The 26,499-nt window shown below is 41.1% G+C and overlaps 1 protein-coding gene across 2 annotated transcripts in view; it reads left to right on the plus strand.

Moving 5' to 3' along the window:
- The window catches only part of JAG2 (jagged canonical Notch ligand 2), a 121,120-nt gene extending 109,154 nt beyond the window's left edge, over window positions 1-11,966 (plus strand). For both annotated transcript variants that reach the window (XM_089687517.1, XM_089687518.1), the window contains 6 exons: window positions 821-934; window positions 1,056-1,171; window positions 3,490-3,732; window positions 4,346-4,477; window positions 6,144-6,300; window positions 9,581-11,966. In XM_089687517.1, the coding sequence (XP_089543643.1) occupies window positions 821-934; window positions 1,056-1,171; window positions 3,490-3,732; window positions 4,346-4,477; window positions 6,144-6,300; window positions 9,581-10,026 (1,208 nt within the window). In that variant the 3' untranslated portion in view covers window positions 10,027-11,966. The remainder of the gene's footprint in view (window positions 1-820; window positions 935-1,055; window positions 1,172-3,489; window positions 3,733-4,345; window positions 4,478-6,143; window positions 6,301-9,580) is intronic.
- The last annotated feature ends 14,533 nt before the right edge of the window (window positions 11,967-26,499 follow it).

Raw genomic sequence — 26,499 nt, forward strand, 5'->3', positions numbered from 1 at the left:
ACCGGTACTAAACTGCAAACAAAAGGTGGGCCCCTGCAGGATTATGTCATAATGTTAGTATACATCACATACTAGCACATTATGGCAGACTAGCCTTAAAACGAAGCCACCCAGCTCCCCTGTTTGGCTGAGCCACAATGAAGTCACTGTAATGTGACAGTGGCATTTTTTGGGGGGTCGGGGGTTTTTACTTTTACAATCACTTTTGTAAAGTACAAATTCACAGCTGCTTACTTGACTATACACACCATGACATTTGTCACATGATATCAGCTGACAGATAGAATCAGAGTTCAGAAACTGCTATTGATTTGCCAGCTCTGACCAAATATCAGTCCCCTGAACCTGTTCAGTTGAGTTCACTTGACCACACATGTACATTTTCATGTGATTGGCTGCCATAGTAACCCAGAGCAAGGTTTTCACAATGTCTGTATTTCCAGACTATTGTACTTATAATTCAGATTTGAAAAAAGTAAAGCTACAGACTGCACTCTTGGTGTAACCTGTAGGTTTACGTTGTCATACTTTTTTTTTTTTAAAGTTACAGCTGTAGTAATTTCCTTTTTGTACACCGTTCCTATTTAGAGGTAAAAGTACTTATTATGTGTATCTTGTGTTCTTTATGGACAAACAGCAGAGGAGATCAAATGGCTCAGTCTAAGCAGCTGCGTGGCACTTGAAAAAGGCCATTACCTTGTATCGCACACTTTGTACTATAAATGGAGCTGACACTGCCATGTTTGATCACGGTGTATTGTGTTGACAACTGAGCTCTGCCAAGCATGGTTTGTATTATTGTTGTTTTTATCTATTGTAGACATCGATGAATGCCAGTCTTCCCCTTGTGCATACGGTGCCACTTGTATAGATGAAATAAACGGTTACAAGTGCACCTGCCCTTCTGGACGAGCTGGGCTGCGCTGCCAGGAAGGTAATTAGCTTGCCATATCCAGCTTAAGTGCTGGGGACTTCTGTAAGCATTTATATGGACAGTTTGGCAGCAGATCTGAACCGTCCTGTTGTCTGACATGTTTTTCATACTGCTTTTTTAGTGATTGTCTCTGGAAGATCTTGTTGGCTAAAAGGAACGCAGTACCCCCATGGAAGCAAATGGGATGAGGAATGCAATATCTGTCACTGTCTGGATGGGGTGATCGAGTGCACCATGGTATGGATCAGAAAGCTCAACCAGTTTTAATCAACCAAACTGAGCATTGATACTGCAGTGATGTAACCTTGATGTATTCTGCCACTGTATAACTTTTTATATGAAATTCCTGTGGATGTCTGCATGCTCTGTTGGCATCTAAACATCAGACTCTACAAGATGTGTACAGTGCAGGGACATAAAATATGAACAAACCTACAGAAAGCTGTATTTTTGTTTTGGAACTAGACTCGCCAATTTTAACGGTTTAACAAAACCATTACATTCAAGGCATATAATAGTTGCTAGTGTGCTTATGTCAGCTCTCAGCCAAACGGTCAAGCCACCAAATGGCTGGTATCATTGATAAGTTTGTGCAGCACAATGGTAACTATAGATGAGAAGCTAAGATGGCAGTTTTCTTGACTGTGAAGGATAGATCAGTATAGTTCCGCTTTAACAAACAAAAATATCCTGTTTTAACTTGGTGTTCTACAAAACTAAATATTCTTCTTCAGCCACTTGCCGACTGCGCTATAGCCGAACGATGGCTACAGCGTGGCTCTCCAGTCCTGGGGAGCGCTCTGTGACTGCTGTCCCTTGAACATGGCCGATCACAGATTGCGGTAAAGGGTCAATAGCAGTGGCCCTTTACCATGTAATCAGCTGTGTCCAATCACAGCTGGTCACATGTAAACAGACTTTCCAGTTATTGGGATTTCCTTTCCTCACGCTGTCTCTATATGAGTTAAGGAGAGGCAATAACCAGTGAGTCTGACAGGGCACAGTGATTACATTACAGTGCACTGATTATATTATTGCTGCCCCGTCAGTGCCCTTCAGTTCACATCAGTGCAGGCTCATCAGTGCCCAGCAGTGAAGAAGAAAAATTTAGTTTTTATAACGGAAACCGCTTACTTTTGTTTTTCAAAATCTTCTGTTTTTATTTTAATTTAGCAAAAAAATAAAAAACCCAGTGGTGATTAAATACCACCAAAAGAAAGCTCCCTATCTGTCTTTAAAAACAAATGATAAAAATGTAATGTGGGTATGGTTTTGAATGATTGCTCAATTGTCATTCAAAGTGTGACAGTGCTGAAATCTGAAAATTGGAAGGGGGTAAAAGTGCCTGGTATTGAAGTGGTTAAAGTCAATTTCCATTTTTGCAACCAAATTCATATAATACCTACTTTTTAGATTTGCTACATGTTCCCATTAACATGGCATAGCTGGGAAAAAACGTATTTAATAATTGCTGGTTACCTTTTTACGTACTTTTTGCATGCTTAAAAATCCTACCAAGCTCTCTCTGCTTTATAAAGTTTGGGAGGGAGCTGCGGAGTAATGTTTACCTTAATCTTGCCTGTACAATGTTGGCAGAGCCTCAGTATTCGTTTAAACTAGATTTGAACACTGCTAGGAAAAGGTTAAACATGTGAAAGCTGGCACTACATTTTATGTTGGTGCCATTTTTTGGTATGCTTTGTGAATTGGGAACACAGAACATACTTTTATAGTAGGGTTTCCTCAAATTTGACTAAAGTGGAATTGCACATCAAGAGCAATGTGAACCGTTCACTGTAATGGGCACAAAATGTCAGATTTCGGGTCGACTTTGACCTCTATCTTAGCCGATTATTTGCACTGAAAGTAAAGAAAAATAAGGGGCAAAGCAAAGTTTTTGTTTAACTCTGCAGTTACATTAATTTGTACTTTCTAAGAATGAACTTCTCTTATTTGCTTTCCTTTGGTCTGTTTAAATATTCCATTGAAAGCATTTTGGAAAATCTGTTGAGTGCAAAAAAAAAAAACTGGGTTGATTCAGCCACACATCTTGTGCTGTCCTATGCACACTTTGCTATTATTTTAAGGTTTCTTTCCATTTGTTATCTTGGACTAAACAACAACTCTCTTGTTAAGGGGGGGGGGGAGAAATTCGGTAGTTCAACAAAAGATGACCATGCAGAGTTTGACACCATTTCTTGCAATTTCAGTGCAGCAAAAGGCATGTGTTGTCAGCTTGTAACAGAAATTATGAACTGAGACCATTTCTGGCAATTTAATGGGTAGCTTTCTGTACTTGCAGGGCATTCAAAGGGGAAAACATGGAAGAATGTGCATTTACTGCTTTTTTTTATTATTATTTTTTTTCCGGATATACACTTAAATATTACACTGATAATTAAGATTCTTCAATAAACCCAGTATCAATAAGTTCTCAAAGTTGCATGATATAGAACACCAAGAACTTACTTTGTAATACAATTTCATAGGGATATTATAGTAAATGTATATTCCATGTAGATAAAAGGTTAATGTACAATCTTATGTGCCTCCAGACTTGGTGTGGACGTAAGCCCTGTTTGCTGGAAAAACGTCTTGATAAGAACCAGTGTCCCCAGGATCAGGAATGTGAGCCAAAGATCTCATCAGCAAAATGCTTCCAACCACCATGCAGAGAATGGGGGGAATGCAGCGCCCCTGACAGGCCTCACATCGTCAAATGCTTGCCCAACACTGGCTATCTGGACAATAACTGTGCCCGAATAACCCTGATCTTCAGTACTGAGAAAATTCCACAGGTAAATCCCTCCTTTAGATTTTTTATTTCTGCTATGTAAAGCTGTTGGTTTATGATTAAAATATTGACCTTCAGTTAATTTAATAGCACAGTGCTGCAGCAAAGTTCTAGCTAAAAGCCAAGTACTCAATAGGTAACATGCTTTACTCTGCTGAAGGGTAAATTTTCTGATTGGTCAAGTTACACTTTGTCTACAGCATAGGCCATTTTAATATAAAATAAACCCTAATATCTAAGGGGGTTAATTGGAGGACACAAGCCATTGGAAAGACTCAGGATCTTAAGCTCGGAGATTGCTTGCAGCCCCTTTGCAACGGACCATTTTAAAGTTTACTAGAGTTGGGTTTTAACTGTAGCAGAGAAAAATCAGGTCTCATGCCAGACAGGAGTGTCCTCTGTGTGGAAGTGCTGCTTAATCTGAAAGGCCAGAAATTCTAATCCTTTGGCAGATAAAAAAAATAAAAAATTACATATGTATTCCATGGCTTTATTTAGCGGTTTGCTTGGAATTTAGCTGTATAAAAGTTCACTTACAGTCTAAAGAAAATCTTCATAAGTTAAAGGCAATTGGTGTTGTTAAAATGGGTTAATAATGACTTCCTATATCTTTCAAGGGAACCACAGTGGAAAACATTTGCTCGGAGATCCGATATTTGCCATCAATTAGGACAGTATCCAAAGACCAACAACTTATACTCTTGTGCGACTTCTCATACTCAACGGAAAAAGCAGTAGAAGTTGCAGTAGTAAGTATGCTTTTAGTCCGTGAAAAGTTGACTGCACTATTTTATGAATTTACAGACACTAAGGTTTCTGTTTTGCCTATTGTATGTATGTAGCTTTCAATGTTCATTAACCTCCCTGGCGGTTTTCCCGAGTGTAGCTCGGGGTAGAATTTCTATACCACAAGCGGTAACCCCGAGCTACACTCGGGCTTACCATGCGGCGCTGCTCTGGGGGTCCCTGCAGCACTTACCTTGTCCTTCGTTCCCACAATGTGTCCCCTGCAGCGTCCCTGGCCATCTCCTCCGGCCAATGCCGGCATCCGGCTTCTGTGTTCCGGTCCCCGTGACGTCGGGACGTACAGGCGCCGCCGGCGGCGGGAAATTTAAAAAATTTAAAAAATGTCTTTTTTTTTTTTTTCAATTTTAAATAGTAAAACATTGCTGTTTCATCCCATTTCACATACATATTGTCCCTAGTGCTTTGTCCTGTGCCCTGCCTGCATTTTGTCTGTTCTTTCTGCCTGGAAACTTAGAAAAGTCCATGGCGTCCAAAAAGCGTCCCTTTACGTCAAAAGCGGTTTTAGACCGGCTAGAGAACAGCGATAGTAAATCAGAACCACTTACAGAATTGAGTGATAATGATTTGTGGGGAAATTTTCCTAAAAATTACAGCCTACAATAAAAAACTATTTCCATGCGAAAAAATGGTACCGCTTTCAGCACAAAAAATCGGAAGGAATCATACCGCTAGGGAGGTTAAACTGGAGTTAAAGTGAACCTGTGCCCAGACGTTTTGCACTAAAGCATTTATCTATTCTAAATAGCAGTAAAACACTTTAATGAAAAACCTGATTCACTACTGTAGTTATAAGCATTGTGGGAGGAATTTGTGTTCAAGGTTCACAACAGAGGCACTACAATCTTGGCTTCCTTAATTGAAGGTCTTGGCAGCCTACCTATCTTCTGTTCTGTTCTAAAGAGCCAACAGGAGTTTCTAAGCTCTTAAAAGCTGACTGAGTCATTGTGATTTTTGAGTGTCTTGAGGGCAAATTACTTCAAACTACAAGCAGCTAGAGAGGTCAGGAAAACTGTTACTGCTTGTTAAGAATATTAATACTAATAATTGTCATAGTCTGAGCACAGGTCCACTTTAAGTGCAGACGAGTAACCAATGGCAGTCAACTAGAATTCTCTTTACTAAAGCCATGATTTTTCTACAGGTAATGCATTTTTCACCTGTTTATTTTATTAAAGGCCAACAGGACGTTCTTTTAAAAGAGAAGTTCACCTTTAGTAACATGTTATACCCATATTTAGGATGTAACCTGTTACTAAATGAGCAGCCCCCTGCAGAAGCCTTTCATTGCATCTGCAAACTGCTGATTGTGGGTACAGTGCTTTATGGACTCCTAATAAAAAATGTGAATGTGTGTATATATATATATATATATATATATATATATATATATATATATTTTTTTTTATCTGTAAAAACAAAAAAGGTGAACTTCTCCTTTAAGTGCTGTTTGCATACCATAGATGCATAATTGTGTATACAATTTAAAAAAAATAAATAAATCGTGCATTTCAGTTTATCTGAAAATGTAGGAAAACAGATTTCATACTGACATTTCTAGAATAGAGAGTTGTGCCATGTGTTATATCAGGTTGTGTGCTTTTCTTGCAGGCATTTGTGTCACAAACGGATAGTCAAGACAAGAGCCTTATTCAAGATGCTGCCAATACAATCGTCAATGCCATCACCAAAAGGCAAAACAGTACGGTCATGCAGGCCATCGTGGAAGTAAAAGTTGAAACCGTTGTAGTGGATGGCTCAAGTTCGGGTAGGTAACATCTATTTGCCTACAGTACTTTGTTATGGGAGAAGATTTAATTTCAACTATATCTGGTGATGATCACCTCCTGTCCGTAGATATTGCACATGAATAGATTGATGGCCAATAGTCAAAGAAAAAAAGGGATATAATTACTACTGCTATATTCTGTAAACATTTTCCAATGGTCAACTTTTAACCTTTTTAGGCAACTGGTACTCTTCTAATTTTTATGAGCAAAATATAACTCGTTGTGTGCCAAGGAAATAGAGAATTGTAATCCATATTTTTACTTAAACATCAACTCTGTGCCTCCCATCCCAAAACTGGTAATTCAGAATTTAGTAAACACAGAGGGGTTGACTTGCTCTTGATTGCCCAAAATGCTTTTATATCGGTAGAAGTATGTGGATACTGCTACAAACGGAGTTCAGATCCACAAACCCAGGTCCATAAAGACATGGCTTGACCAGTTCAGGGTGAAGGAACTCTAGTAGCTTGCAGTGGTACTAAAAACATTTTCGAATAGTTACATTTAGGCCTTTAAAGTTGCAGTAAACTCCCACTGGACACTTGTACCTACAGGAAAGCCTATAATAAAGCTTACTTGTAGGTACAAGGAACATCTCCTAAACAATCACAGTTTAGAAGATATTCAATGTTCCTGCAGCCGATGACGTCACCGGTGCATGTGCTCTGAAGGAACAGCATACTCGTGCCAGTCCTTCAGAACTCTGTGCCATGGGCGTGACGTCATCGTGGCTCGGCCAGTCAAGCAACCAGAGCCCTTAAACCTGGAAGGAAGACTGGGTGAAGACGGAAGTCTTAGCGGTGACAGTGCGCCGCTGGAGGGCTTCATAACTAAGGGGAGTCTTTCATAATGTGCTGGTTACCGATGCATACTAGCACATTATGACATTACCTTACAGCAGTGCTTCTCAAATAGTGGGGCGCGCCCCCCAGGGGGGGCGCGAGGCTCCGTCAAGGGGGGCGCGTACAGGGGTGGGCAGAGGGCTGCTGTCTCTTACCTGGCTCCCACGATGATCCATCCAGGAAGCGCTGCTCCTTCCGTCACTCCTGCCGCTCGGCTCCGCCTCCTCACCGGTGATTGGACGCCAGAACTGTAGCTCAGGAAAGGTACACAGGCGGCCAATCACGGGCGAGGAGGCGGAGCTGAGCGGACCCGCGAAAATCGAGTGAGGGAAAAGCCGGTAAGTGTGCAGTGCAGAGGTGCTGCTGCAACCACATATGCTGGCTGCAGCAGCACCATACTGCAACAGGGGTCAGCAAGTGTCATTGGTGTCAGTGGGAGGAATAGTGCCGCATCATTGGTGTCACTGATACTAATGATGGGGCATTATTCCTCCCACTGACACCAACGATGGGGCACTATTCCTCCCACTGACACCAACGATGGGGCACTATTCCTCCCAGTGATACCAACGATGGGGCACTATTCCTCCCAGTGATACCAACGATGGGGCACTATTCCTCCCAGTGACACCAACGATGGGGCACTATTCCTCCCAGTGACACCAACGATGGGGCACTATTCCTCCCAGTGACACCAACGATGGGGCACTATTCCTCCCAGTGACACCAACGATGGGGCACTATTCCTCCCAGTGACACCAACGATGGGGCACTATTCCTCCCAGTGACACCAACGATGGGGCACTATTCCTCCCAGTGACACCAACGATGGGGCACTATTCCTCCCAGTGACACCAACGATGGGGCACTATTCCTCCCAGTGACACCAACGATGGGGCACTATTCCTCCCAGTGACACCAACGATGGGGCACTATTCCTCCCAGTGACACCAACGATGGGGCACTATTCCTCCCAGTGACACCAACGATGGGGCACTATTCCTCCCAGTGACACCAACGATGGGGCACTATTCCTCCCAGTGACACCAACGATGGGGCACTATTCCTCCCAGTGACACCAACGATGGGGCACTATTCCTCCCAGTGACACCAACGATGGGGCACTATTCCTCCCACTGACACCAACGATGGGGCACTATTCCTACTTCTAACAATTTTATAGACAAATGATACTATTTACAGTCGCGCGGGGGGGGGCGCAAAATGTTTTCTTCTTCCGGGGGGGGGGCATGACAGAAAATAATTGAGAAGCACTGCCTTACAGGGAGAATATATTTAATTTTTTATTTAATTTTTTATTTAATTTTTTTTTTCTTAAGTCAAGTTTACTACTGCTTTAGTGAATCTGTTTAGATTTTTTATTTTTTTTTTTTAAACCATGCATCCTGTACATTTTTTTGGCTGCTCAAGTGCGGGTCACGTGATTCCCTAGTGTTTCATGGAACTGCTGGTGGGTACATAGAGTGGCTAGCAGCTGCTTCATATAGCTGCTGCTCCTCCTTTTTGTGATGTCAGAAGTGTCTACCCCACTGTATACATGCCCACCAGCTGGGCCATGAATCACTCAGGAATAAACTGTGATCGTGTGGAACGGGGCAGACGTGTTTGGGAGGCATCTTTACAAAGAGGAGAGCTGGAGAGGAAGCCGCTGTCAGTCAAGTCTGCAGGGGTGTATAGTTTACACTGACTTCAGAAGATGCAGGCACACCGTGCAACTGCACAGCATGCCTTTTAAGTGTAGGATGACAATGGATGTAGTGAAAAAAAATTAAACCAGTGCTCAAATCTTTATGCTGACTGGGCAGCGGTACTGTAACTGTCAATCTCTGAGGTGCAGCCCTTGGAAGATCGGGAAACCTTAGTACGGGTCAAGAAAAACGAAAAACAGGGCTCACTCCCTTCGTGCATTACCGTGGTGAAGCATGAGTTTATTAAAATGCTAAAAGTGCATACTCACAAACAAAGGAGATATAAAAACAGACAGCCAGTGGGATTGGTCCCAAATTCCAGGCTACCCTGAATGTGGTTAGCTGACACGTTTAGGGAGACATTCTCCCTCCTTCAAAGCTCAATGACCATGGATGTAAACTGACCACACTAACATGGATCGGCTTCCATACTTGGCATGGTCCGCTTACTATCCGGAAGAGGAGCACATGCAGGATCAACCAGGTAATGGAGAACAGGAAGCACTTATAACAAAAGCAGTATGAATCAAGTACAAATACATTAATGATACAGTAAAATGTTTTTTTATTTGATTTACAAACACTTTAACTCTAGAGATTTAGACCCCATATATGTAGAGCATACAAATACACTGAACTTCTGTCCTGGCCAATAAAAAATTCTCCAAATTGCATCTGTCTTCAATTTATTTTCTTTTTAATTGTAGATTACCTTGTCCCAGTTCTTTGTGTGGTGTTTGGAATCGTTTGGGTGACGTGCATAATCATTTGTGTCTGGTGGATGCGTAAGCGAAGAAAAGAGCGAGAGAGAAGGCGGGAAAGCCGCGAAGATGAAACCAACAACCAACGTCAGCCTTTAAACCCAATATGGAACCCAATTGGGGTGCCTTATAGAGACATTCAGTATGAATGCAAAAACCTTCTTTACAACCAAAACAGAACTTCTGCCTCTGATGAGGCCATGAAGGAGGATGTAGTGGATAAAGAGGAGGACACAGGGGAGGATGAGTGCCTCTCACAAAAATACTCAAAGACTTCTATAAGCATAGGAGATGCAGACTGCTCCAAAAATTCCCCTGTAAAAAAACCACATCGGACAGACTATGACAAAAAGGTTAACACCTGTGTTAAAAATGTGAATGCACCCCACTGAAGGAAAGGGAAGCCGGAGCTGTAGACAAAGGACATTGTGCCTATTCTAGGAATAAGACGCGGAGTGACAGAATTCATCTCCAATAATCAAAACTGGTCCTTCCACCACTACCCGGGGTCTTTGGCTTCTTGGCTAGCAATACCCACCAAAGCCCTCTCTTCATCTGGACGTACAGTTCCGGACTAAAATCTGGACTCTGTTAATTTTGTTATGTAAAAAAAAGTTATTTTTTTCTATTTGTTGCTGTAGTATTTCTACATAAATTATTTGTGACAACTAAAAGACAAAAAGAAATGTTCTTTGATAGTTGCTATTTTTATAAGTTTGCTTTAAGTCCTCTTTAAGTCAAGAGGAGACAAAGGTTATCTGTATTTTGTTTCCTTTTTATCATGTAAAAGTTATGTTTACAAGCTGTGCTTTTTTTTTCCATTTTTTTGCTTATAATTTAAGAACAGCGTCCAACCCCTTTTCAGTTTGAGAGAAGGAAGTAGTTTTAATTTTTTTTTTTTTTTTTTTTAAATCTCTCTTGAGCTGACTGTTGTCTTTTGTCCAATAAACTGCAGTGTTTCCGCTTTGTCCAGACAAAGTGGTGTAGATGTCTATGCCCTGCTAGCACTCCACTCTTTGCTTCTAGTATTGGTTTCGGAAGATTTTTGCCTTATGGGTCTTTTTAACAGGAACAATATTAATGCAAATCCAAGACCCCTGAATTGTGGCTTAAGTGTCCTTTTTTTATTTTTAGTTTATTTTTATTGTATTTTTTTATTTTAGGATTGCAGTATTGATGTATGTGACAAGTGCCTTGAGATTAAACTTTTTCTATAGCAACTGTCAAAGACTACTTTCTGCTTTTCAAAAAAAAATATATATAAGCAGATTCCTAGGGTCCTGTCCATAGAGACATTTATTTTCTATTGTAAACATATGTTTTGTAAATATGTATATATTAAAGGAATCGCTCTGTATATTTGATTTATTAACAATATTTTGGAATTTCTTTGTTCTTTACAATGCCATTCCTTTTTAATTTATGTTGCAGAAGGTAGGTTTTATGACTGACGGAGACTTTTTTTTTTTTTTTTTTTTTTTATTTGTCCAGATTCAGAAAGGAAAGTTATTATAATCTGTGTGAGACATTTGGTCAGCTTGTACCTACATTGTGACCTGGCATAGATATGTGTAAATAGTATATAGACATGTTCACAAGCCCTTGTTCTGGTTTATAAAGATCTGTTGGCTTCAATCAAACATAAAATGTCCGTGATGCCAAACGTCAAAATTTGTATTTTTTTTTTTTTATTTTTTTTTTTTTCTTTTCTTGAAAGTTTCGTAGAAAGTAGTATTACATAATGTTCTTTTGTTCGTTAAATCAAAGGCTTGATGAAGGGAACAATTTTTTCCTTTTTTTTTTTTTTTATTTTATTTTTATTTAAATAATTTTTTTTTTTTTTTGCTCTTTTTCTGCTCCAACTAAAGGTCGGTAAACTCAAGATTGAATTACCTCACTAAAAAATAGTTATTGGAATGTAAAGCTTGAGCATTTATTTTTGTATTTTTTTTTTTTTTTTATCTTAAAGGCTTTACGGTTTTCAAAAGGGCAAGTGGGAAAATGGCTTGTTGTTTTACTCTCCCCCCCAACATGCTATATAAACATCCAGACAGTTAACGCCACTAGAGTAGGTGGTAATCTGAAGGTGTAAACATTTGGCCAATGAACATGGATGCTTGAAAATAATTTTATACCACAATGCCGGAATCGCTTAGCAGGATGTTAGTTATGTTTAGTGCGTTTTTGTTTGACATGTTCTTAAAGTGGTTCAGAAAAAAAACTATTTATTAAAGCATTTTATAACTATGTTATAATGTTTTGCTTCTTTTATTTTTCTTTGTGCCGTTTAAATTTAATTTTTATATTTAAATTAAACATTATGTGAAAAAGCTGTATTGTTGAAGCTGGTTGTTTTTAAGTTTGCTGAAAATAGGATTTAAAATTAAAGGCATTTGCTTTCCAAATGCTAGGATGCAGTAGCTTGCCAGTCTAGACATGGCTATTAGTCTTAAAGTATACAGCATGTAAACCCTCACCTTGTAAAACAACCCTTTCAGTTTAAAATAGAAATAAAAAGGCAAAGCATTTGTGGATAAAATTTAAAAAAAAAGGTTTTTTTTAATGTTATCACTTTTTTATAAGTTGTCTCTGTTTCAGTTGCATAAGAGCTAGGGAAGGAGAAAAAGCAGTACATTGACCTTCCCGCACTGTGCTGGGGGAGAGCCAACACGGAGTCTCTTGCCCCCTCACTAAGCTGACCTTATACTGCATTTTGCTTGTGTTCATTCAGCTCCACAGAATGGGGCTCAATGAACAATTAGCCAAGAAACCAGTACTGTTGCACATGATTCTGACTGCTTTGTAGCAGTGTGGTTGGAAAGTGGTGGTAACAATCCGACTGCTTTGTTTAGCAATGGCAGGACAGATTCTTACATGCTTTTGGTCCCCTGGGGCATTTAAATACGTTTTTAAAAATAAAAAATCTCACCAAACTTATTAAAACAAGAATTGTATATGGAGTTTTCATGCTCTCCCTTGGCCTGCATAGGTTTCCTCCCACACGCCAAAGACATGCTGGTATGTTAATTGGCTCCTGCCTTCATTGGCCCTAAAATGAGTATATATAAATGTGAGTTGGGGACCTTTGATTGTAAGCTCACTGAAGGCAAGGACTGATGTGAATGTAAAATATTACACTCTCCGGCCATTTTATTAGGTACACCTTGCTAGTGCCAAGAAAATATTCCCCACACCATTACACCAGCACCACCAACCTGAACCAATAATAGAAGGCAGGATGGATCCATGCTTTAATGTTTACCCCAAATTCTGACCCTACCATCTGAATGTTGCAGCGATCACTCTGCCCATTCTCCTCTGACAACAAGGCTTTTTCGTCTTCAATTGCCACTCACTGGATGTTTTCCATTTTTTGGACCATTCTCTGTAAACCCTAGAGATAGTTGTGCGTGAAAATCCCAGTAGATCAGCGGTTTTTGAAATACTCAGACCAGCCCTTCTGGCACCAACAATCATGCCTCATTCAAAGTCACTTAAATTCCCTTTCTTCCCCGTTCTTATGCTCAGTTTGAACTTCAAGTAGTTTTCACCACGTCTACATGCCTAAATGCATTGAGTTACTGCCATGTGATTGGCTGGTTAGCAATTTGTTACAAACAATTGAACAGGTGTACCAACTAAAGTAGCTGGTGAGTGCACAATACTGTGCAAAATAATTAGGCAACTGTGAAGAAATGCTTCTAGGTGCTGAAGGAACTTGGCAGGTAGGTTGTTCTAAACATCCTGGAGAACCACAGATCTGTGGATGTAGGCTGCCTCCCCTCTTTCTGTGTCTTCATGTAATCCCAGAAAGACTCAATGCTGAGATCAAGGCTCTGTGGGAGCAAAACAATCAAACCAGGACTCCTTGTTCTCATTTACGTTGAAGATGGTCCCTAATGACATTTAGCTGTATGTTTGGGGTTGTTTTCCTGCTGCAGAGTAAATTTGGGGCTAATCACACACCTCCCTGATCGTAAGCAATGATGTATCTGCCTGTCTTTCTCAGCATCAAGGACATCATTGATCGGACAATGTTGAGGACCATAAATGCAATGGGTGGCCAAAAAAACCTAATGCAGTAGATGATACTCATGCTTACTTCCCTTTGACATTGGTAGATGTCCAGCAAGTGCCATCAGCGCAGAATTGACAGAAACCAGTAGGACCCAGGTACACTCATTTACTGTCTGGGCAGAAGTGGTCTTCATGGAAGAATTATGCTCAAAAAGCCATACCTCTGACGTGGAAACAAGGCTAAGTGATTCAACTATGAGGGAAAACAGGAACTGTGGTGCAGAAAAATGGCAGCAGGTGCTCTGGTCTGATGAGTCAACATTTTAAATATCTGTAGCAGAAGGCAGTTTGTTAGCCAAAGGGATGGAGAAGAATGGTACAAGAATGAGTGTCTGCTTGCAACAGTGAAGCATAATGGAAGTTCCTTGCAAGTGTGGGGTTGCATATGGAGTTAGAGATTTGGTCAGGATCAATGGTTTCCTCAATGCTGAGAAATCTGGGCAGATACTTATCCATCCTGCCATACCATCAGGGAGGCATGATTCAGCAGCAGGACAGTGATCCCGAACATACAGCCAATGTCCTTAAGAATGGTCTTCAGAGTAAAGAGCAAGGAGTCCTGGAAGTGATTGACCCCTACAGAGCCCTGATCTCAGCATAGAGTCTGGGATTCCATAAAGAGACAGAAGGATTTGAGGCAGCTTACATCCACAGAAGATTTGTGGTTTGTTCTCAAAGATGTTTAGAACAACCTACTTGCAGAGTTCCTTCTAAAACTGTGCAAAACCATTGTGTGTACCTAGAAGAATTGATGCTGGTTTGAAGCCAAAGGGTAGTCACACCAAATACTGATTTGTATTTCGCTTCTGTTAATTTACTTTCCATTTTGTTGAAAATAAACTTAACACTTCTATTTCCGATAGTAATTTTAATTTACAGCATTTATTTCACACCTGCCTAAAACTTTGCACAGTACTGTATATGTAAAGAGCTGCAAAAATTGATGGTGCTACAGTGCCTTGAAAAAGTATTCATACCTCTTAAACTGTTCCACATTTTGTCATATTACAACCAAAAACAAATGTGTTTTATTGGGATTTTATGTGATCAACACAAAGTGGCACATAATTGTGACATGGAAGGAAATAGTTATTTGTAAAAAAAAATTGAAAACCATTTATCTATCTGAAAATTGTGGCATGCATTTGTATTCAGCCCCCTTTACTCTGATAACCCTAACTAAAATCTAGTGGAGCCAATTGCCTTCAGAAGTCACCTAATTTGTAAATCGAGTACACCTGTGTGAAATTTAATCTCAGTATAAATGCAGCTGTTCTGTGAAGCCCTCAGAGGTTTGTTAGAGAACATTAGTGAAGAAACAACATCATGAAGGCTGAGGAACACACCAGCCAGGTCAGGAATAAAGTTGTGAAGAAGTTCAAAGCAAGGTTGGGTTATAGAAAAAAAAAAAATCACAAGCTTTGAACATCCGAGTACTGTTCAATCCATCATCTGAAAATGGAAAGGGTATGGCACAACTGCAAACCTACCAAGACATGGCGGTCCACATAAACTGACAGGCTGGGCAAGGAAAGCATTGAGAGAAACAGCTAAAAGGTCCATGGTAACTCTGGAGGAGCTGCAGAGATCCACAGCTCAGGTTGGAGAATCTGTCCACAGGACAACTATTAGTTGTGCACTTCACAAATCTGTCCTTTATGGAAGAGTGGCAAGAATAAAGACATTGTTGAAAGAAAGCCATGTGGGGGATACATGGCAAGCATGGAAGAAGGTGCTCTGGTCAGATGAGACTAAACTTGAACCTTTTTTTTTTGCCTAAAAGCAAAACGTTGTGTGGCAGAAAACTAACACTACTCATCACCCTGAACACACCGTCCCCACCCTGAAACACGGTGGTGGCAGCATCATGTTGTGGGGATCCTTTTCTTCAGTAGGGACAGAGAAGCTAGTCAGAGTTTATGGGAAGGTAGATGGAGCCAAATACAGGGCAATCTTAGAAGAAAACCTGTTAGAGTCTACAAAAGACTTGAGACTGGAGCAGAGGTTCACCTTCCAGCAAGAAAACGACCCTAAACATGCAGCCAGAGCTACAATGGAATGGTTTAGATCAATGGTCTCCAAACTGCGGCCCTTTATTTGCTTTTATCCAGCCCTTTCGGCACTATTTCATCCACTGATATCAACAATGGGGCCTAATTCTCAACACTGACACCAATGAAGGGGACATAATTCCTCCCAATGACACCATCGATGGGGCACAATTCCTTCCACTGACACCAACAATAGGGCCCAAAGACATCAACAATGGGGCACAGTTATTCCCACTGACCTCAATAATGAGGTACAATTACTCTCATTGAAACAAACAATGGGGCATTATATTTTCCCACTGACATCAGGATCTTTCCTACTCCCACTGGTCACAGTCTTGCCCTCCTAAAGTCCGAAGAACAGTAAACTGGCCCTTTGTTTAGTAAGTTTGGAGACCCCTGGTTTAGATCAAAGCATATTCATGTGTTAGAATGGCCCAGCCAAAGTCCAAACCTAAATCGAATTAAGAAACTGTGGCAAGACTTGAAATGCTGTTCACAGACGCTCTCCATCCAATCTGACAGAGCTTGAGCTATTTTGCAAAGAAGAATGGGCAAAAATTTCACTCTCTAGATGTGCAAAGCTGGTAGAGACATCCCCAATAAAGACTTGCAGTGAAAGGTGGTTCTACAAAGTATTGACTCCGAGGGGCTGAATTCAAATGTACACCACACTTTTTTCACATACTTATTTGTAAAAAATTTGAAAACCATTTATAATTTTCCTTCACTTCACAATTATGTGCCACTTTGTGTTGGTCTATCACATAACATCCCAATAAAATAAATTTACGTTTTTGGTTGTAACATGAGAAAATGTGGAAAATTTCAAATGGTATGAATACTTTTTCAAGCCACTGTATATACAGTTGTGTTCAATATAATAGCAGTCAGACATCATTAACCTGATCAATCACTGTTTTTGGTAGAAATGATATTTCTACATGGCAAATAATTTACTAGCAGGTGTAGTAGAGTAATAGAAATCCAACAGACCCAACAGTCATGACATGCATGCTGCTGATTCTGTGTAATTGAATCACTAATTGAAAGGGGCATGTTCAAAATAATAGCAGTGTGGAGTTCTATTAGTGAGGTCATTCATTCTTTGAAAAACAGGAGGAAATTATTGCCCTTATTTAAGGAAGGCAGGCAGCAAATGTACATGCTGGTTATAGTGCATTTCTCTCTGAAATCTGAGGAAAATGGGTCGTTCCAGACATTGTTCAGAAGAACAGCGTACCTTGATTAAAAAGTTGATTGGAGAGGGCAAAACATATAAAGAAGTTCAGAAAATGATAGGCTGCTCAGCTAAAATGATCGAAAATGCTTTAAAATGGCAACCAAAACCTGAAAGACGTGGAAGAAAGCGAAAAACTATAATTCGAATGGATAGGAGAATAGCCAAAATGGCAAGGACTCGGCCAACAATCAGCTCCAGGAAGATCAAAGAAGGTCTAAAGTTACCTGTGAGTACTGTTACAATTAGAAGACGCTTAAGTGAAGCCAAGCTATCTGCAAGAAGCCCCCGCAAAGTCCCACTGTTGAAAAAAAGACGTGGTGAAGAGGTTACAATTTGCCAAAGAGCACATTGACTGGCCTAAAGAGAAATGGCGCAACATTTTGTGGGCTGATGAAAGTAAGATTGTTCTTTTTGGGTCTAGTGGGCGGAGACAGTTTGTCAGACGACCCCCAAACACTGAATTCAAGCCACCGTACACTGTGAAGACAGTGAAGCATGGTTGTGCAAGCATCATGATATGGGGATGTTTCTCATACTACGGTGTTGGGCCTATTTATCGCATACCAGGGATCATGGATCAGTTTGAATACATCAGAATACTTGAAGAGGTCATGCTGCCTTATGCTGAAGAGGAAATGCCCTTGAAATGGGTGTTCGAACAAGACAATGACCCCAAACACTCCAGTAAATGTGCAACATCTTGGTTCCAGACCAACAAGATTGACGTTATGGAGTGGCCAGCCCAATCCCCGGATCTTAATCCAATAGAAAACTTGTGGAGTGACATCAAAAATGCAGTTTCTGAGGCAAAACCAAGAAATAGAGAAGAACTGTGGAATGTGGTCCAATCATCCTGGGCTGGAATACCTGTTCACAGGTGCCAGAAGTTGGTTGACTCTATGCAACACAGATGTACAGCAGTTCTCAAAAAACAGTGCTTATGCAACCAAATATTCATTAAGTGATTCAAAGGAAAGCAAAATCTTCAAACATTTTTCAGTTTATATAGTGAATGTTTGAGTTTGTAAAGAAGAATACAAACACTGCTATTTTTTTGAACAGTCTAATATTCACTTTTCTTCAATTTTTTTAGAGGAACAACACAAATTTGATATATTTTTCTTCATGTTTTGATGTGGAATAGAATGTGTAGTGTTCCCAATGCATTTGTGTGTATGGAAATAAAAGCTATTAGAAGGATTTTGAGCTTTATTCACTTTTTTCAACACACTGCTATTATTTTGAACACAACTGTAAGTACCTGTAATAGATACAATTGCATATAGATGGTAAGGAGTCCAATATCAATTGTTCATTGGGAGTGATGAGTCACTGCTTAGACCCCAGCCTTGTCATATTGAGGGAGTTCTTGTTCTTCCAAATCTGAAAGTACTAGGTATTTTCTTTGGCGTCTGAATGTGAAGGTAAGCGAAGGAAAGGTATAAATTTACTGGAAAGGGGTGGAAAATTTAAGCAAACCTGTTTTGCTCTGAAGCACACTTTCCATAAGTGTCACCACAGTGACAAGTGAATACATTGACTGATATAAGTGTTGAGCCCAAAAGAACTTTTCTGCTTGCTTGCTTATTCATGCACTATACAATAGCAGTGGATCCAGAGCAGATACTGAACACATTCAGATTTGTCAGGATTGAAGCTAGCAAGGTCAACTTCTCTCCGAGGTCTGGAGGTCAAAAGGATTTGCTTTTTCCAAGTCCAGACAGATAATCATATGGATTTGGATTTTCCACATTCTCGTTCATGTTCTTTCACTGCAACTATCAGGAGAATATCCATTGCCAAGTATTCTTCTGATCTGCATGCTCCATTGTTTGTTTATCCGCCATTTTTTTGATGGATCCAGTGTTTGACTTCAGTGTTATTTGGCACACTTCCATGTTATTGTACACTGCATATCTCCTTCTAAATGGGAGAATGAGGACTGATGGGAAAAACTAAAGTGTAAAGTTTATACAGGCATTTTAAAAGAAAAGAAATGCAGGAACCGCATTTGAGGACTGTTAAGTTGCAATAGATTACATTTTTGTTGCATTTAGCTATCTTTTAAAGGCATAGTTCACCTTTACCAAAACAAATGCCTGTGTAGCTAAAGGGCACTTGTAGATAAACAAACAGCAACTTTGACCAAAGCTGGATAATGTCCTTGCTATCCAGGGGTGTCAAACTGGCGGTCCTCCAGCTGTTGTGAAACTACAAATCTCATCATGCCTCTGCCTTTGGAAGTCATGCTTGTAAACTGTCAATCTTACAATGCCTGATAGGACTTGTAGTTTGGAAACAGCTGTAGGGACACCAGTTTGACACCTGTGCTATAGGTGTAGGCCATTTACTGTACATACCTCCTCATCCTGCCTTGTTACTAGAACGTTACTAAAGGACTCCAACTGTGACTGTTCACCTCCACCATCCCAGAAATAAACTCTTTCTCTTGTACCTCTCCCAGCTTATGGGTGAACAGTAAACTCTGGAGAAGCAATCTGATTAGCTCATCTTTCTGTCATTTCTTTTTCTCCTATCAGTATTTTTTGTGTTGGCACATGAGTATGTGCTTTGAATAGCTTGTACATTTCATTGAACAGCCTGCAGCCCTTTAAAACATTTCAGCCAACATGGCTGGTTCCACAAATCATTGAAGGGCCATTCCCACTTTGCCATTCTGGTACATTGGATTAACATGCTGCATTAAGGCAGCCCCTTTACTTTGAATAGGCTGTCAATGCACCAAACAAAAGAGGACGTGCAGCTCTTTCTCTGATCATGGGCCAAAATGCGCAGTAGTGTGTAATATGTTGTGGTGTGCTGCAACATATGTGCTTCAGAGCTGCATTGCCTTGGGGTACCATTTAAAGTGAATCTCAGTGCAACACATCAGAGAAGTGTAAATGGGTCCTGAAGGTTTATACTAATTTATTTGTAGGAAGACGCTACATTTTAGCAGCCTTTTAAACTCCTCAGTAGGGATCAATAGCTGCATGACTGTGCATTTTCAAAACAAGCTGATGCGCCGAATGCTCTTGCTCTCCATCTGACTCAACTTTTTTAATTTTGAATTTTAAAGGAGCAATATAGTATAATCTCTACTTGTTTTGGTATGGCAAGCCGTTCAAGGCTTATAGTGAACAGGTAAGCTAGCAGGATAAAAATAAGCAGGATATGCATTTTTCTATGTGAAAAGTGAATCCAGCATTTTGGGCATTGGAGGAACATTGTTGAAGCATGTAAAGCTGTGTCCATTTCTATGGAAATTTCTCTCCAAGTGGCATTTTGACCTCAGAGTTATAGATCTGTAGATTTCAGCAAACAAGCCTAGAATTTGCCAGGGCCCATGCTGAAAAAGAAGACTACTGGGACTTTGTACTCTGGAGTGATGAGACTAAGATAAATGTTTTTGAAACTGATGGCTTCAAAACTGTATGGTGTCTCAAAGGTGAGGAGTACAAAGAAAAATGCATGGTGCCCACAGTGAAATGTGGTGGCAGCGTCCTTCTGTGGGGCTGCATGAGTGCTGCTGGTGTCGGGGAGCTGCATTTCATTGATGGTATCATGAATTCACAGATGTAATGCTTTATATTGAAAGAGAATATGCTGCCATCACTCCATGCCCATGGTCATCGTGCACTTTTCCAACATGACAATGATTCAAAACACACATCTAAGGCCACTGTTGCATTTCTGAAGAACAGGGAAAGTGATTCAGTGGCCAAGTATATCTCCTGATCTGAACCTAATCAAACACCTATGGGGAATTCTGAAGAGACAAGTTGAGCATCACTCTCCATCCAGCATCCAGGCTCTAAAAGAGGTAATTCTTGAAGAATGGAAAAAGATAGATGTTGCAATATGTCGCAACTCGTTCATTCCATGCCTAGAAGACTTGTTGCTGTCCTTACAAATCATGGAGGTCATAAAAAATACTATGTAGCAGTTTTTCTTGTGGGGTGTATTCATTTTTGCATCAACTGAATAAAATTGATGATTTTATAATCTGTTCCACTATATTGCCAAAAGTACTAGGACACCTTCTTTTATACACACATGAACTTTAGGGCAGTGTATAGTGTAAGATATTGTCAGGGCTCCCGGGTATGACCAGAGGTGTGTGACTGATGCAGGGAAACGCAGACTTCAGATATGTTATAAACAATATAATTTATTAACACTAACAATACAAACATAAACGCAGTGCAATACTAAAACATAACACAGTGCAAACAAACCAAACCAACCACCCACAGATGACAGTACATACAATGCAAGCGTCGTCAGGCAGGCCGGGTCAATATCAATTGGGCAGGTAGGTACAGGGGGAGCAAGCGGAGAATGGTCGGGGTCACAAGCCAGGTTCAGCAGGTAGCGGGCAGCGTGGTACAGAGGGTCAGGCAGAGGAGAATGGTCAGACAAGCCAGGGATCAGGAGCAGGAGAATGGTCAGACAAAGCCAGGGATCAGAGCAGGGTCAGCAACGAATCAGACAGGGACAGGAACAGGAACAGGGAGCAGGAACAGGATACAGGGCCCAGGAGAAACACACACCAAGGCCGAGTCTGCAGGTCTGGCCATCCCTTAAATACACCAGTATAATCAGTTCCAGGTGTTTGACTGGCTGCAAGGTTGAGTCTCTGATTGCTGGGAGCACCCGCTGCCCAGCCCTGGTACTGCAGCTCATAAGGCAGGTGAGTCCCACCATTGCTGGCCAGTCCATTCCTGACAGATATTTAATGGTGAACATAAATAAAACAACTCCATCCTGACACCTCTCCAGCGCTCCCTGCTGTCCAGCTGGCCATCCTGTTCTATGCTACAGATAACAACTCCCTGGTGTTGTGCCTCATTTAACCACTTATGAGCCTACTTAATATCTTCTACATATGAGTGGTTTTATTTATGTTTACCATTAAATATCTTACAGTCTACACGCAGAGGCACTGTGTTTCTCTTCTCATCCACTCCAGAGTCATTGCTTCACTCTACCACAGCTCGCCGGGTGTCTCAGACCGTTTGTTCCTCCGCCAACTCCTGATCCCACATTCAGCCTAGAGACTATGCGGACTGCTCATTCTATGCGCCTGTCTTCCCCCTTTTTTATTCAATATTGAGTTGGCCCACCCTTTACAGCTATTACAGCTTCAACTCTTCTGGGAAGGCTGTCCACAAGGTTTAGGAGGGTGTCTATGGGAATGTCTGACCATTCTTCCAGAAGTGCATTTGTGAGGTCAGGCAGTGATTTTGGATAAGAAGGCCTGGCTCACAGTCTCCGCTCTAATTCATCCCATGTCTTTATGGACCTTGCATTGTGCACTGGTGTGCTATCATGTTGAAACAGGAAGGGGCCATCCCCAAACTGTTCCCACAAAGTTGGGAGCATAAAATTGTCCCAAATGTCTTGGCATGCTGATGCCTTAAGAGTTTCCTTCACTGGAACTAAGGGGCCAAGCCTAACCCCTGAGAAGCAACCTCACACCATAATCCCCCCTCCACCAAATTTTACACTTGGCACAATGCACTCAGGCAAGTACCATTCTCCCGAGAACCGCCAAACTCAGACTCAGCTTTCTGCGCACTGTTGTGCTAATCTGATGGCCACAAGACGTTTGGAGGTCTTTAGCTATTGACTCTGAAGACAGTTGGCAACTTCTGCGCACTGTGAGCTTCAGCATGTGCTGACCCCGCTTTTTCATTTTACGTGGCCTACCACTTCGTGGCTGAGTTGCTGTTATTCCCAGTTGCTTCCACTTTCTTATAATACCACTAACAGTTGACCGTAGAATATTTAGTAGCAAGGAAACTTCATAGATTACCTCTCTTGAATTCACTGAGCTCCTGAGAACGACTCATTCTTTCACAAATGTTTGTAGAAGCAGTCTGCAGGCCTAGGTGATTGATTTTATGCACCTGTTGCCATGGAGGTGATTGGGACACCTGAATCCAATGATTTGGAGGGGTGTCGCAATACTTTTGGCAATATAGTGTATATTATTAACCTTACTTTCAAACAAATGTTCTATAAAACTCAGTTTTGTCAAAATTTTGGAAATTGCTCTTGTGTTCATTGAGATATTGATTAAAATCTTACTTTTCAAAAGGGGTGTACTCATTTATATTGAGCAATGTAAATACCACTTCAGTATATATACAAAATACCCTGATCTGTTTTAATGTAAATTTATTGTGCAGCCCATGTTTGCTATGCTGGACCAAAATGAAAGCGAGTAGGCGATGTGCTTAAACATTCTGCTCCTCACTATACACCTTATTTAAACTCTAGGTTGATAATACAACATTGCCATTTAATCTAAAGTATTCATTAATAACATAAATGTATTTGAAAGCTAAACTCCAGGTGGGCTGCAGAAAAATACATGGGGGATGGATACAAGACTGCTCAAAGAGAGAGAGCAGCAGTGAACAGTCTGTATGTAGGAAGCTTCTGCACAAAGGCAAAGTGCATACTTTTTTTTACCCTTTGGATTACTGCACAGATCAGGAAGAAATATACAAAAGACACCAAGACTCAAAAAAGAATACACATGTGTAGCATTACCCCCGAAGGAGCCACTTGGTAATTTTGGTTCTCTGTTCTGTACCTTGTTTCAAAGAACATCCTCAGCCTATCTGGCACAACTGATTGAGTGAAAGTTACTGCATGCACTTATAGGAACATCAGTGTGGATATCTTTAAATCGACTATGAATTAGCATCAGGCAATGGACACAAGACTATTTAGGGGTAAATGAACTCAATGTAATGGTTTGGGTTTGAATAAATGGTGATTTGTGCATTAATGCACAAACAGTGGAAAGATTCAAACACAGTCTGATAAACAATGTGATCTCTAGGCTGAAGTGATGTAGGTTAGAGCTCTGTACAATTAGACTGGAATCAATTCTTAAATCAGCAAGATCAGCAATAAGAAGTGCATATAAACATTATCAGCAATGTGAATAATATTACTATAACTAATCTAAAGTGCACTCTAGGAAAATGGCTAGGATATGGTGCAATGTTCCCTGAGAGGTACTCTCAGCTTAAGCTGCATTTCAGCTGTAAATGGAAAGTCTTTAGTCCTAACTCTTCAATTGGCTAGTGTTTGGGCCCAGTTGTACCGTTGGTGCACTTGAAAATCATCCCAGTCAGGCCTGCAAGCAGCCATAAACCTACTGTATGGCTGTATGATCAGTTCCTAAAGGGCACAGTCTTCTCTCTCTAGCTGCTTGACTCAGTCTATTGAACTCTTCCTGCTCAGCAGCTCCCTCCTTTTGCTGATATATCTGTTAACCATTTCAGCACCGCAGGGCAGCAGCTACATAGAGCAGCTGCAGCCAGTGTTTCTCTCACTCTCCATTCTTACTAAGCACCTGACTACACATGCTTCTTGTATTTATACACTATTTGTTTACCCTGGACATCTAGCTCATAAAAGTATTTGCATATGCATTGATATTAGCTTCCTGCAATCCCCTAAGAGAAGAAGGCCATGAAAATAAGCCAATAAAGGATTGCAGTATTGTCAATCTGACACTTGATGCTTCCAAACACCCCACATCAGTGCAATGATGCTTCTTCACTGTCCAAGTTTTTTTTTAGAAATATTTCAATTGTGATTTTAGTTGTTTGCCTGAAATTCAGCTTTACATATTTTCTATTGCCATAGTCTGAAATGTTTGCATAATTATGCACAACTGTTACAGGAAACATTTATACAAACTAAACTTTGATTTACAGCTATCGATTCCTAGGCCCATGTAGAAGTACTGTTATTATCAGTAGAGATGAGCGAATTATTAAAAAATTCGGTTCGGCTGATTCGCCGAATTCGCCGAATAAATTCGCTTCGAGCCGAATATATTCGCTGCGAATTTAACTTATAAAAAGGGTGTTTCTAGGCTTCAGAGAGCCTTTATATTAGTGCAGAACACTGTACCTTTAATTTAAATGCCCTTGGAGTCTGCTGGGGAAGAGAAATAATACTGTCAGTCAGTATGACATGCAGATGAGTGCCGTCGATCTTAGAATCACCGCACACTTCACTCATTTGGGCAGTCACGGGGCCAAAACCAGAGTGTGGAGCCACAGTGTGGCAGTGGAGGCAGCAGCAATGGGAGGCCATACAGCACCCTATGACAAAATGGAACCCACCAGCAGTGTGAGGAGACCTGAAAGTGGCACATGGCAGAGTGTGGCGATGGAGACAGCAGCAATGGGAGGCCGTACAGGGACCCATGACACACTCTGGACCTGGCAGCAGCATGAGGAGGCGGTACAGGGGCCCATGACAGATTACGGGCCTGGCAGCAGCATGAGGAGTCGGTACGGGGGCCCATGGCAGATTACGGGCCTGGCAGCAGCATGAGGAGGCGGTACAGGGGCCCATGGCAGAGTGGCGGAGCGTAAGCAGCTAAAATTGAAGGCCATACAGAGGCCTATGTTAAAAAGTCCCCCCAGCAGCAGCGTGGGGAGACGACTATCAAGAGTCCAATGGCAGAGTGGCGGAGCAGAAGCAGCTTCAATTGAAGGCCATACACAGGCCTAGGTTTAAAAGTCCCTCACAGTTAATTCCAATAACGAACTCTACTCCTCCGTGCAATCTACTTACGAGACCCTGGGCAGGTCTGGGTCCAATTTGTGGTAGAGACTGGTTTTGTTCAGCCATGCTTGAGCGAGTAATAACAGGTCTGTGCTGCCCTTTGGTGTCTGGCTTAATGCGCACAACACTGAACGTCCCAGCGTTTGTCAACGATTTGCCGTTAAGTGATGCAAACCCGCTGAACCACGTTCATGAGGAGCCGGTACAGGGGGCCAAAAAATATTACCGCCAGCCGGCGTGTAAATGGATTTAACTCTTTGAACGTACAATAGTGGTTGTGAAGCAGAAAGTCAGTTTATTTTGCACAATCGGTCAATTGCAGCTTGCCGTTGGCTGGAAACTGTACGTTTATGTCACTGGAATGCACTAATCACCCAAAAAATATTACCGCCACCCGGCGTGTAAATGGATCTAACTCTTTGAACGTACAATAGTGGTTGTGAAGCAGAAAGTCAGTTTATTGTACACAATCGGTCAATTGCAGCTTGCCGTTGGCTGGAAACTGTACTTTTCTGTCACTGGAATGCACTAATCACCCAAAAAATATTACCGCCAGCCGGCGTGTAAATGGATTTAACTCTTTGAACGTACAATAGTGGTTGTGAAGCAGAAAGTCAGTTTATTTTGCACAATCGGCAAACTGCAGCACCAACTGTGCACGACAGCCACCAAAAAAAAAAAGGGTGTATGTCACTTTAAATTTTCGATTCTTTGATAGCTGTGGCCCTAAGTAACGATTCTGTGTCCCTGAGTAACGATTCTGTGTCCCTTAGTAACGATTCTGTGTCCCTGAGTAACGATTCTGTGGCCCTAAAGTCTCTGTGGCCCTAACTCTGTCCCTTAATACACACAGGTCTGTCTCTCTTGAATGACCGTAGGCTAATGGAGAA

The sequence above is a fragment of the Staurois parvus genome, unplaced genomic scaffold, assembly GCF_062004578.1.
Source record: "Staurois parvus isolate SC_StPar_1 unplaced genomic scaffold, SC_StPar_1.0 ptg000426l, whole genome shotgun sequence".
NCBI lineage: Eukaryota > Metazoa > Chordata > Amphibia > Anura > Ranidae > Staurois > Staurois parvus.